The 14,230-nt window shown below is 38.9% G+C and overlaps 1 protein-coding gene across 2 annotated transcripts in view; it reads right to left on the bottom strand.

Moving 5' to 3' along the window:
• The window catches only part of DYNC1I1 (dynein cytoplasmic 1 intermediate chain 1), a 378,224-nt gene that overhangs the window by 25,273 nt on the left and 338,721 nt on the right, over positions 1–14,230 (bottom strand). For both annotated transcript variants that reach the window (XM_056118121.1, XM_056118122.1), the window contains one exon: positions 1,062–1,202. In XM_056118121.1, coding sequence (XP_055974096.1) covers positions 1,062–1,202 — 141 coding nt within the window. The remainder of the gene's footprint in view (positions 1–1,061; positions 1,203–14,230) is intronic.

Genomic DNA, 14,230 nt, shown 5'->3' with positions numbered 1-14,230 from the left:
AAAAATACCAGGGGACAGTGTTTCTCCTCATCTTCTCCAGCTGTAGTCTTCCTAATTAAAAAGGCTGGAGTATTTCCTCCTCAGAACACTTCAAAAACCCTTTCTCTTGCTCCTTACTTGACATATATTTTGCCACACTTGTTTCCTCTTACTTGTCCATTCTTATTTAAGGAGAGGTGCAGAGTAGAGGTGCAGAACCCAGGAGATGTGAAGAAACGTTTAACTTTGCTACGCTGAAGGACACTTAACATAAAATGAAAAATAAATGCAACAAAACCTTGAATAGCTGAATTGGTTCTTCAACAAAATTTGAAGGTTTAGAAAAGGGAAAATGAGCATAGCTCATTTTTTTTAAATAATTATATACAGTGTTTTAAAAAAGAAATCCTATTGTCCGTTGCTTTTTTCTTAAGGGCATTTTCATAGCTTGAAATACCTTAAATATGACATTCAAATCTATTTTTTAAAAATGTTCAATATATTATTTAGAATTAGAAACTATTGTAAAAGTCTGCCTCTGAGTTTAGTATCTCAGACAAGGAGTATTTAATTTGCAAAAGCAAATGGAAGGTAGATACAAACCTGAGGAAAACCGTCAACAGAATCATCTTTTATGGATTCAAAACAGAAATTCGACAAATAGCAACACAAATGGCCCTTTGAAAAAGTCGAATCTAAAGCCAGCATCCACAAAAGCTTACTTTTCCAAGTGTTTGCGAATAGAGTTATTTCAACACCACTCTGAAATATGCCTGTGTGTCCTTCCCCGTAGGGAGAGGCGTGAACTCGTATCGTTTTGCTCTTTGCAAAGAAAATGGGCCAGGATCTGCCACGGTTTAGAGATGAAATGAGATTAAATGATTTTTGGCCGGTGTATCTGCCAACGCACTTCACAACAGTCAGAAACGGGGGGTGGGAGGTGAGGGTGGGGGTCGCAGCTCTGCTGCAATTAGAGGGTCAGTCCCTCCAAAGTCCGTTTTGGAGAGAGGGGGTGACCGAGGTGGGTCGGCGGCGCCCCCCTCCCAGCCCTCCCAGTTCCAGGCGCCTGCGCCGCCGCTCACCTCGGTGTCATTGTTGAGGTTCCAGAGGTCCAAGCGCCCCATCCCGTCCACGCAGGCAAAGAGCGCGGGATGCACGGGGGACCACATGACATCGTACACATAGTCTGCATTGTCTTCAAAGGAGTAGAGCGGCTTGTTGTGCTGTAAAGCAGAGAGACCGTGAAGACTTTGTGGCGCTGCTGCTGCCTCGGGCTGTCTAGTGAACCTAATTAAAAACTTTGCACATTCACAAAGTGTCATAAAACTTCCCGAGATGAAAGTCCTGGAGAAGTGAACCGCAGCTTTAATGTGACTCGAACTGTCCAGTGGCATAAATAAATACCGCGGATGGGGGTGGGGGACTGTGAAGGGGCTGGGGGCTGTGACGGGCTGGGGGAGGCGGTCAGACACGGTGGGACGAGACATTCCAGACAGGTGGACCCGACTGCCCATTAACTCGGCTTACTCGCCCGGTAAGGCTCTGCGAGGCGCTCGGAGCCCAAACCCAATTGTGGCCGGCGGGGATCACACACGCCGGGATGCTCTGGGTAGCCCGGGCTGTCTTGGCCCGGGACCTTCTGCATTGAAGGCAACGCCTGCCACCTTGTGGTCATTGTCTGTAGTTGCAACGGCTGCAGCGTCCTCCCGTCCAACTAACTCTAGGCCAAATTCCTACTTTGAAAGGTTCGATTGCGCCGTGTGAATGAGGACAGAATATTATAAAAGGGTTTGTAGCTCTTCTGGGAGGTGACAAACCTCGAGACTCTTACATTCTCTTTCTCACCTAGGGTACGTTTTCCTAAGTAATTGCACCAATGAACTCATTTAATAACCTCGGGATCTTCATAGGTGATGGAACCTCATTTTTTGGATAATCCAGTAGTTGCAGAAAAGCTCTGAAATCGGTGTTTTGGTGGGCGAATGCCTTCGCACACCCCCACTGCATACAAATGCTTCCACTCCGGAGGGATACAATAAATTAAAATGGCACTCTTGATTCCAGTGAATATTGTCACATCAAAATAGCACAGAAGTCAGAGGCAAGTTTGAAAGTACACCAGAAATAAAACGTAATTGGACTTCATGAATTATTCATTCCATCTGGCTTGTCTTATTCTAATTTCTGCATAATGGCTTTACTAATCCCTGATCAATTAATGTAAAATGAAATTTAAATGATAATGAAAGCCCTAGAGATAAAAGAAATTAAGTATTCTTATATCCTCTGACAGAAATCTAAACAATGGGAGTTTTTTTCCCCAATGTCTTCTTCATCCAGTCAGCTGTCTGTACTCTCTTCATTGGTTCCACTAAATGCCTGTACAGGCCAAAGTAATAAGATCAAAAAAGGATAACATACAATATGAACCATCAAAATCCTTCTCCATAGAATGTTCAAAGAATGAATTTAGGGGGAATCAGCTCCAAATATTAGATCAGATCCCAAACTGGACTACTGGTTATGTGAAATACATTTGCTGAAGTCAAACTAAGAAAAATCTGTGAGAAGACAATAAAATTTCCATAAGCTAAAGCTTATGCGAAATTTTGTTACAGTGATAACTGTAAGATTTCTCTTTCCAGGAATTATATTGTTTTGGTATCGTCTGGAAGTGCACACAATTGCAAAACTACAATACAATAGATTTCAGATGGACATTTTGTGTTTGTATGTCTAGTTTATATATATGTGTGTGTGTATGTGTGTGCTTATGCTTTTGTGTGACTTAAGTATTTTTTAATTGAAAAGTATGTAATAGAGGAGGAATTGAACAAGGAGGTATGCACTGAGATTTCAGATAGAGATAAGTGGACATTTGTCTTATAGTTTCCTATTCTAATATACTTTAACTATTTTGTACCCAAACGCTTATTGTATGGCATGCTTGCATTGTGATTTGGAACTACAATTATTTGCTATATTTTCTTTGTTAAAAGGTGTTTTTTTTCTTCCCGTCATAATTTAGAGGTGATTTAAACTTCCTTTGCCAGAAAATCTGACCATGCAGTGATCTTAAACTAACATGACTTATTTATAACTTTTCTGTTCAACTATTTTAAAAACCGTAGTATGGGGTAACTCACTTTCATTGACCACTTGTAAATATTACACTAAATTAAATTAGTAAATTCTAACTTGGTATCATCTCAGTGTTTCTATGTATATAGACATACATACACACATATGTACATATAGAGAGGCACAATCAACAAATAACTCATCTACTTTCTTTGTTTTGATCAATTAGAAAACCATTCTACCATAGTCATTTCTTTTCAAAAGCTCATATTTTTGGATATGTTAATTGTATAGAGAATTTTTGTTTTGTCTTTTTTTTTTTTACTCTTTTAGTAGCTTCTTCTCTGAGAACTTAGTTAAAATCATAGTATCCCTGGAGATTTCAATTTTTAACATCTGGAAATAACTGCTATTATTCATGTCACCAAAAATCAGTTTTATAGTATTGTGTTGAAATGTTGTTAGTCTTTAGATTTTTCTCAAGTCTGTTATCATCTTCCACTCCCAAGAGTGAACTTCCTGTTACTGTGTAAGCAAGTCTAAGCTATGGTCAATGTAATGTTTGGATAAAGGAGGACTTATATTTTCAAAGATGTGTTTTAATATTAATAAATCCTTAACTTGTGAAACTCTTGGTCAGGGGTATTATACCTCTTTACAGGGTATGGAGTTGGCTAACATCTGTGAGCCAATAGTGAGCAAGTTTAGCACACGGTATGCTAAGACACAGGTTAGGGCCACTCTACAGTGTTAAGGAGTGCCACCCTGCACATCAATTCAATACTTTCAATAATAGGGATCTTATAACACTGTTTTATTTATTGTTTAAAGCATAATTTAAAAACCTCATTAAGAACTGCTACAAATGCTTAGTCTAGAAGGAAGGTCTGATGTTAAGTACACACATATATAATGAAATACTAAAATTTATCAGCCTCAGGGACTAAGTATTCTGCTTTTAAATTCTGAAGCAGAAGTGTGTGGCTTGACAATCCAGCTTTCTATATTGCATTTTCACCAGTTATAGAATGTTACAGCTTTTGCAAAAGTAGAGAGTGGGGCAGGGGGGAATTTTGACCAGTGATTTTGAGAAAGTTCCTCTGGCCTTTGTATACATTGCAGTGACTGAAGCTTGGTGAATTGAAATAATTATTTTATAAAATATTCGAGGTTATTTTGAAAATGAAATATTCTACTGCATGGTATTCTAGAAAGTGTCTTCAAAGCAACCAGATTTTAGTATAACCCCCCAGCTCCCTAACCCCCATCCTCCCCTCCCCCCCCCACACTTCACCTCCGTGTTTCCTGTTTGTTTTGGTTTGATTTTTTGAATCTTTTTGTTTGTTTTGGGGCCACACCCATTTCAGTGTCTCAACTCAGTGGTGCTCAGAACATAGGACACAGACTCTTGCCCACTCAGCCTGAGCACCAGCCCTCAAGGCCCTTTTACCAGTTGTCTGTGTTCGTTTTTTTTTTATTTTGAATAAACAAAGTTTAAAAAAAAAGGGGGGAAACTGCATGTTACATAACCTACTGTGTGTGTGACACATGCCAGTGAAATGAAGCCAGGATACCGTGTATTTTAGTCAAGTTTCCAGGGCTGTGCCAAAAATGCTAAACTATCCAGACATAGATCAGCTTGATTGTAAGGCCCTGCTCTCACATAGAAGGGAGAAGCCGGCTCCTCTCCCCTCCCAGACAGACATGAAGGGCAGAGAAGGGTAAATTGTGGGGTGTTTGCTCTGTGCCTGAGTCTATACACACATTGTCTAATTTAATCCGCATAAAATCTCTGTAAGGTAGACGGTATTTATAAAAAAGAAAATTATAGTTCAGGAACGTTAGTAACTTTCCCAAGGCCATGAAGGTTGTAAGGGGTAGCGTTGGATTAGGCACCCTGGGCTTTCTAGCTGTTAAACAAGTCTCCTGTTTGCTGGAACTATGCAGTCTTCTGTAAAAGACAGCAATAGACAATGGTCTTCAGTCTCCAGAGAGAATGTAGTGCCCCCAGTTATCTCCTACTCTTTGTGGTCCCATTCAATTCAAACAATATGTAAAGCACACACTATGGAACTTGGAGAAAGAGTTTAACCATTGTCCCAGTCCAAATGTTTCCTTTCCTGAGTCTGTTATGAATAGCCCTGAAGATGTTACCTGTACAATTTTGGCCACCTAATGACATTAGCAGAACTATATTTCTCTCCAAAACTAGGAAATAGACTGGAAAAGGCCCTTTATCATCAGAGATGAAGCAGATACTACAGTAGAGAGTAGACGAAAATGATGCACATTTTATTGTTTGTTGTTTTAGATCTAGGTTTCGGTTCACTGGTCACACAATTTTAGCTGAGGGACAGCGATAATCCTATCTGAAAGATGAGACTAACACAGGGTGCATGGACTAGAAATGGCAACAAGAGATTGGAAACTCCATAGGTATTGGGGAGTTTAAAATATCATTCTTGAATATTTCTCTTTTGGCAGATTGAAAGCAGGAACAACTGCCCATAAGGGTTCTTATCAGCTTCATGATTCTCCGTTCAACAGTAAGTATGTGGAAAATTTTTACAAAGAGTTATTCAAAACTCAGTATTATAATTAAAGCCATCTTCTATGGAATCCATTTTACAGTGATTCCTTTCATTTTTCACTTTGTATTTTGTAAAAATGCACATATAAAATAAATCACTTGTGGTTTGTAGTGAAAAATTTGATATTATGAAAGTAATAACAGACCTCCTATTTCACTGATTGAAGAAGGAATAAAAATTTTAAATTTAACTAAGAGAGGCAGGTAGAGTTAAAAAATAAAACTTAACATCATCAGTGTTTTACAATACAGATTTATTCTTTAAACTTGAGCTGTGATTTTATAAATATATTTCTGACAGTAAATAGAGCTGCATATTTTTCCAATCAGTTAGCTTTAAAATGATTTTATGAGATAGGGCCGGAGTGATAGCACAGAGGGCAGGGCGTTTGCCTTGCAGGCAAACCTGGGTTTGATCCCCGGCATCCCATATGGTCCCCCGTGCACCGCCAGGAGTAATTCCTGAGTGCAGAACTAGGAATAACCCCTGAGCATTGCCGGGTGTGACCCAAAAAAACTAACTAAATAAAATGATGTTATGAGAGATGGGCTTTTATTTCTGATGGCAGAAATGTACCAGAGTAACATTTATGACATTTGCCAAAATTAAAAGAATATGATGTTTGTTTTATTTGCCACTATATTGTTTATTTCCTTCTTATCATGTACTTCTAGGCATCCCAATAATATGCTTTAGCATTTTGAAGGTTAGTGAATAGAAATATTTCCACTAAAATGCCTCCTAACACTTCCAAGCACTGTGGTTCTTGAGGTTGCCATTTGCCACTAAATGATTAGCTGTCAAAGCAGACTTAGAAATATTTACTTAAACCATGAAAATTTCTTCTGGAGTGGAGAATAAGTGGGATCGGGGATGGGAAAGGTAGGGGTAAGGAAATAGGACAGAGAACTGAGGGCATAATTTCTATATCTTTATTCTGAAATTAAAGGAATACACGCAAATCTTGCCTGCAAAGTATATCATGTTTGAAAAAAAGATGACCAAATTACTAAAAATGAATGAAAAGAAAATGTCCTTCAAAAAATTGTCATGTGGGTTCTTGTGAGGTAGTTAAAATAAATAGCTTGCCATTTTTCCCAAGAAACATTATAATATGAGACCACATAGAACTTTTTAAAAAACCACAAAGGGACACAAAAACTTCACGCTCATACAAAACACGAATGCCTCTATCATATAAAGTGCTTAAATAACTAAACAAACAAAAACAAAGCGAAAGTCACACACCAACCCCCCAAAAAATACAACACCACAACAAAACCCGCAAATCTTTTGGTTCAAAAGAGGTGCTATGAATTCGTTACTATTGCAGAAAGATTGTATTTGCAACTCAATTTGGAAGGTACTTTTAAAGCATAGGGTGTTCTGTATTTGCCCTCATTTTCGTGGCTAGCACGCAAACAGTATGTGACAATTAAATGTTACTTTATCCGTTGCTATCATGATCAGAAATTCAAAATTAAAGATGAATGCTTTGGGTTAGCTTATTCTTAATAGGAATACTAGGTCTGTTTGATGTTTCCACATTAACCGAAACTATTTAAGGACATTAATTTGAGTTAGTTCATTTAAAATCATTTGAAAGAAGGTTACAGAAATCCAGAAACTTAGCATTTGCCTCTTATAAATGTAGAAGTTTTACTAAATAAGTCCTGAAGCCACATGAAAGGTGTTCTTTGTTGCACTACCTTCCTCTTCTGCTTATTTGCATGGAAGAATCCTCCTAATCCAGGAGGCGCCACCAATAAAGAGGATAATTATCCATATAAAAGAATGTATACATATTCACAGGTTTTGACTAGTATTTGAGTTTTAAAGCCACGGAAAAAACTGACAAGCTTTGCCTAATTCATAAAAGAAGCATTTCCCACACGGGCATGATTTTTATGACTATTAGCTCCACCTAAAGGTTCTTCTTAAAAGCAGACATTTTCATAGCATGAATTTATACCAAATAATTGTGAAATCACTAAGGAAGCAGAGATGCTCTTTTGATTGCCAGTTTGCATTCACCTCACCTGTTGTGTTTATTTTGGATACGTCTGGTCTTTGTGTTTTTTGAGTTTGAGGCAGAACAGAAATTGCCTAACGAGGGTCAGCTGATTTGGCTCCTTGGAACAATGGAGATGGCTTTCTGTGGACGGGGCTGATGTCCTCTCTTTGAAAGGCCAGTTATAGAAAGGAGCAGGCAAATTCAAGAGAGTCTCTGCTTCATTGCTGTTGCCCCAATTTTGTTTCTCTGTGGCTGAGTAATATAGGCAACATGACCGTTAGTTAAAGAAGTAGGAGCCAGAGAGATAGTACAATGGGTAGGGCATTTCACAAAGCTGACACAGGTGACATGATTAGTGACTATATTAGGTGTTGAGAGGCAAGGAGTGGATATTAGTACAAGGATTGAGGAATGAGAATGGAATGACAGTGGAATGACAATGAGCTTAATTTAGAAGTGACCAGAGGTGTGGTTATGTATGCCTTGAGAGTTCAAAAAGATGAGTTAGAAGAAAGAGAAGATGAACTACAGGCCTGAATATTTCTCTTCTGTGCAACCTCATTGTATTACTGGGTAGTTTAAGGAACAGAACATTTCAACTGGGTTTCTTAAAATGTTAACTACCACTATAACCTATTAACTATCACACACATACAGTTCTTAAAGTTTTAAAAATTATAAGTTGAAATCTATGGATTACCACCACATTCCCCCTTTATGTTTAAGTTGCCCAGGTAAATATTAATAAGTATTAATGAACTCTAAATTTTAATTTGGTTGGTGGCTACATGCCCTATCTCACATAAAATACCACTTAGATACATTTTATTTATTTTAAAGCGACCACGTACTCAGAAACCCAGATTTTTTTAATTTTACATAATATTAGTATACTGGGTACTTATAAATATCAAGGTGGAGAGAACCAGCATAGAGAATCTCCCATAACAGAAGCTCAAAATATTTTATGAAATGTAGGAATATGTATAATATGCATCCTGCTTTGAAACAGATTAATTTACCTTATTCTTGTTTTATCTAATAAATTAAAATTAATTTCTTTTTCAAAAATAAACATAATTTAAAGATGAGTTGAGATCATTTCGTACATTGAAAAATGGCCATGGGGATATAACCTAGTATTGATGGTGAGCCCTGGAAAATGTGCACATTTTAGAGGTCACAGAAACATCAGAAATATGGATAATATGGACCCTTTGATTTGGTCCTAGAAAAACTCCTGTGTGTGGGGGGGGGGTGGTGGATAATGATGAGTTTTAATTTATCTTCCAAACATAAGACATAAAATGCAGGTTGTATCAGGAGGTGCAGGAATCTTTGAATCTCATAATTATGTAGGCAGTTATATCTGTTATTTGTTATTGTCTCTCTATCTCTCTCTTCAAACATTATTACTGAAATGGAGAAGGTTATCGGAGTTACCTTGTGGAGTTTATCACTGAAATGGAAAAGCAAATGTTTCCCCTCTGGTCAAAAGAGCAAAAGAAAGGATTCACCAAGCCCTTATTTCTTGCACAAGGGTAAATCCCAGTTAGCTGGCTGAATTTTAAATCTCAGAAGTGTTTGTATTTATATGGATTATTCACATATGCCTCTATAACTATTTAACAGCTACAGATATGTGTTAGTGGGCGAACATTGGGACAGGGAGGATGGAGATGGAGGTAGAAGGACAGGAAATGTGAACACAGGCAAAGTCTGGCCATGACTTGATGACTACATTCTTGTGGTTTCTTTCAAAGTTAAAGTATTCTCCCTGGGTGAGCTTAAAAAGAGATCCCTTCCCCCCTCCCCCCACTTCCACCCCAAGTAAAGGAAAGTAGGAATAGAGTTTGATGATTGGCACCAGTGGCTTTACTGAAAACCAATTTTAATATTTGCTACCTTATGTTAGGAAGGGAGCAGGGGTGGGAGGACTGTGGTGAAAATGAGAATAACAAAAGAGAAAAAAAAATCCATCAGACACCACCTGAATATTATGTTTATCAGAAAGGCAGCCAGCAGGGCTTTGGGGCTATGAAAAAAAATGCACTCTGTCATCTGGTAAGTGTTGTTGGCAGTAAACTATTGATTTTGTTACTCTTCTTGCCCATTTTGTGTTATGCTTAGAGACTAAGAACTAAAAACTTTACCCTTGGATTTTTGTTTTGTTCTGCCACTATTTTAGACATTTAACAAAATGCTGGCAGCAATTAATATGCTCAGAAACTTGTGAGAATGGTGCCATTTTTATTACACGTTTCTATCTCAGTATAAAATGACCTACTCATGAGGATGGAGAGATAGTACAGTGGGTAGGGTGTTTGCCTTGCACATGGCCAACCTCGGTTTGATCCTGGCATCCGATATGGTCCTTTGAGCATTTCCAGGAGTAATTCCTGAGTGCAGAGCCAGGAGTCACCCCCCCTCCCCCCAGCATTGCCGGGTGTGATCCAAAACAAAACAAAACAAAACAAAACAAAACAATGTAGCCTATTTTAATAGAACATGCATTTCACTTACAAATCAAAGACTACTAATCCTTCAGCAATGAATTATTAAGCGCCTACCGTATGCTTACTACTTTAAGCAATTAGAAGAAATAAAAAGTCTAACTCTGCTTTCAAGGACTCACAATCCATGAAGAGAAATGAAGAGTAAGTAAGTAAGTAAAGGCCCTCCTGTTGATCATCGATTCGCTCGAGCGGGCCCAGTAACGTCTCCATTGGAGACTTTGATGTTACTGTGTCTGGCATACCGAATACGTCATGGGGAGCTTGCCAGGCTCTGCCGTGCGGGCGAGATACTCTCGGTAGCTTGCCGGGCTCTCCGAGAGGGGTGGAGGAATCGAACTCGGGTCGGCCATGTTGGCTGCGTGCAAGGCAAATGCCCTACCGCTGTGCTATCGCTCCAGCCCTTTGAGCAATTAGAAGAAATAAAAAGTCTAACTCTGCTCTCAAGGACTCTCAATCCATGAAGAGAAATGAAGAGTATGAAATAATATACTGTTTACAAGGACATCTACTTTCTCTGTTTGTTCCAGAAAGATATATGGTGTCTAACATGTTGAATATGCTGCAAAATTTAGAATAAACATGCAAGATAATACTTGCAAAATTAAGAGTAAATACACAACAGAGAGTTCTAAAGAAGGCAGGTAGAATAGATAGCTATTAGTGGATCCTGTGATAAGATGATTATTATAATCTGGTACTGAAACAACACTAAATTTCCTGATAACTAAGACGAAAGGGAAAACACATTGGATCAGTAGGAGGTACATAGATTTCACCTTTGAAGAAAGAATGTTAAATCTTCCTCAGACACATGCCTGGGAAAAATTCAAGCAGGAATTTACCATGTCTGTGAATTCTTGGAAAAGAGCAAGTATGTAGCCAGGTGCTACATTCTCTGGTATAGAAATTAGGTGCCAGAGGAAACTGGAGATTGGTGGCATGTTGGTGGTTACCTTGGTCTGATGTGGTCAAGGAAGGTGAAACAGACCAGAGGAGAAAGATCTGGTATATGTTTTTAAAAAGTGCATTTGAGTCCCTAAAGGGGAAGCTTAGGCACTGTGAATACAGGACTCTGACAGATGGGGAAGGTTTGAAGCTGATGTCAAGGGATCATTCACAAAAGGTGCTGAAAGAAGATAGTAAAACTAAAGGGGAAAAAGGACTGTGGTAGAAAAGTTTGAAAAACTGGGCAAAGAGAACAAAGGCAATAAAACAGTGATAGAATCCAAGGAAAACTAGGAGAATAGTACTGAGATTTGTGAAAGCTGTGAATATAGTGGTAGACAGTATGAGGAGTACTAGTAAGATTAGTACTAAGAAAGTTTCTGCATTTAGAAAAGGGGTTCACTGAGGACCTGAGAGAGATATGACAAAGGCTAGTATGGTTGATTGAAGAATGTCTAGGAAGTAGGGCAATTGCAAGTTAATAGTGTGCAATTATTAGGATTTTAGGGATGGCAACAGTCTTATTTGTTTATTTCTCTGGAGAAGAACAGGGATGCAGAAACAAGGAAACAGCATACGAACTCTAAGGAATTCCTACTCCAAATCAGCCACACGGGCCCTAGACATCCTTAACCAGTAGGTAAAAATACTCTGATATTGCTGGTAATGATAAGAGGAGTCTTTTGTTTCAGTATCTAAAACATTACTTCTTACATTAACCACGTTGCAGCAACTGTTCCTGGTATTTCCCCTCAAAATGCATATTCTTTAGAGCTCTGTTGTTACTGGGACTGAGGCTCAGAGGGATTAGAAGCTCTCCAGGCGTGCACACACACAATGGGTGATGTGTGTGAAAGAACCACACAGTAAGCTTGCTGTTGTTATTAATTTTTGTTTGTTTATACCCAAGGATCAACCTTGATGATCAAATATCCTTAACTCTTCTTATGGACTCAGTGATCTTAGTCCTCAAATTCATATTTGGAGTTTTAATCCTCAGTACTTCAGAATGTGATTGTATTTAGAGATGAAGCCTTTAAAGAGGCAATTAAGGATAAATGAATTCATATTGAAAACCCTTAAACCAATATGTCTGGTGTCTTCCTGAGAAGAGATCAAGACACGTTTACATACAGAAGGAAGACCTTGTTGGGATATAGAAAGAGCTGTGAGCCAAGGACAAAGGCCTTAGGGAAAAAAAATAACCCTGCTAAAACCCTAACCTTAGCCTTCTAGTCTCCAGACTGTGAGGAAATAAACTTATGTTTAGCACTGCCCCCTGCCCCCCACCCCTGCATTGCTCCTATAGTCTTAGTAAGTCTCCTTTGAAAAGAAAATAAGAGCTCTACTTTTCCTTAACCTCTTAAGCATACAGACACATGCAAATCTATTCTACAATTCTGCATATATAAAATTCTGCCTGTAAGAAATTGCCATCAATAGCTCAAGACTGAAAGTTATCATTAATTCCCTCCTTCTTGCACACAGCCCTTTGCAGTCAATGAGGATGGTTCTACCTTGCACTTTGCTGTCCTTTCCATTGAAAGGGACCTATAGAGATGATTCAAAATATGAAGACTATTCAAAAGTACTGCTTTTTAGAGAGAGCAGTACCTCTTTAAGTGATTGTTAAATCATACTCCTACAGTGTAGTGTTGAAAGAGAACACAGTGAGGATGGAGTGTGGAAAGCTATGTTATGTTCAGTGTTATCTCAATACCACTAGGTCAGACCAGCCCAGGGACCCAACTAAACTTGAGTCTGAAATTACAGTTATGTTCAAGTTAGTGTCACTTTTGCCTGAAGACAAAATTACTTTCCCCTAAAAACATCCTCTGGGTCTGGAGCGATAGCACAGCAGATAGAGCATTTGCCTTGCACGTGGCTGACCCAGGTTCAATTCCCAGCATCCCATACGGTCCCCCCAGCACTGCTAGGAGTAATTCCTTAGTGCATGAGCCAGGATTAACCCCTGTGCATCACCGGGATGGATGTGACCCAAAAAGCAAGCAAGCAAGCAAACAAACAAAAACATCCTCTGATCTTTGAGATTCAAAAGTAAAGCAAAATAGTTTTTACTGAAATAAATGTAGGATATGAAGGTAGAGGAAGAGAGGATTGTGTGTTCGAGAGAGAGCATTGGCTTCAAACAGCAAGAGGAGATTCCAGTTTATCTGATTTAATTTGTCACCCTTTCTGGGCTCTATCCTGACTTCTCTTTTTAAAACAGTTGCCACAGCGGGGTAAGGTGGGCACAGAATGTGGGGCGGGAAGAAGCAAAGCAAGCAGGCAGGGTAGACAGAGAACGTCGTGAGTCCTAAAGCTGAACCCTTTCACCCAGCATTGGGGTTATTAACCTTTAAACTCAAGAGCAGGCAGCACTTTGCGAACTCTCTTTATCAACTGCCTTAAAGGATAATTACTGCTGAATAGGTTCTTGAAGTTGGAAAAATTTCAAAGAATTTTTTAATACATCTCTACAGTTCTCTTAACAATAGGATCTATCAAACGGTGAGAGGAAGGCACTGCTGAAAAGCACCAACAGGAGATCCAAAGAATGCACTTGATTGCCAAAGTGACTAATTTATTTTTACACAGTATTAATGACGCTACAATAACCAATATCTATAGCCTGGTTTTGACAGTTTATCGCAAGGGCTCCCATTGTTTAAAAAAAAAGGAAGTATGAAAAATAGTTTTATTTTGCTACATTTCCATTTGCTAACAAAACTCCCCATAAGCAAAACCAGAGGTCATTAGCAAACAACCAAAACATGCCTGTCTCCAGAAGAATGCAACTCCCTTCATCATTTAAAATACAGCTCTGCTGAAAACCCAAATCATGACAAATCCTTAACATGAAAAATTCACTGCAGACTTGAAACCACCTGACTTTACTTTGGGTTTGTGCTCCTTAAAATTACCTAGAAAATACCATAATCTTCTCTTGGTGCGGCTGGATGTGAGCCAGGGCGCCGGCTCCAGAGGCAAAGGGCAAAACTAAAAATCATGTCTGAACAGACAGCTCCACCCTCTCTCCCAAGTCCACTTGGCCCCGGGACAAAAAGTGAGGTCTAAAGCACATTCATCGAGGGCCTGGGTTT

The sequence above is a fragment of the Sorex fumeus genome, unplaced genomic scaffold, assembly GCF_029834395.1.
Source record: "Sorex fumeus unplaced genomic scaffold, SorFum_2.1 ptg000037l, whole genome shotgun sequence".
Taxonomy (NCBI): Eukaryota; Metazoa; Chordata; class Mammalia; order Eulipotyphla; family Soricidae; genus Sorex; species Sorex fumeus.
This window is presented reverse-complemented; position numbering and strand designations above follow the sequence as displayed.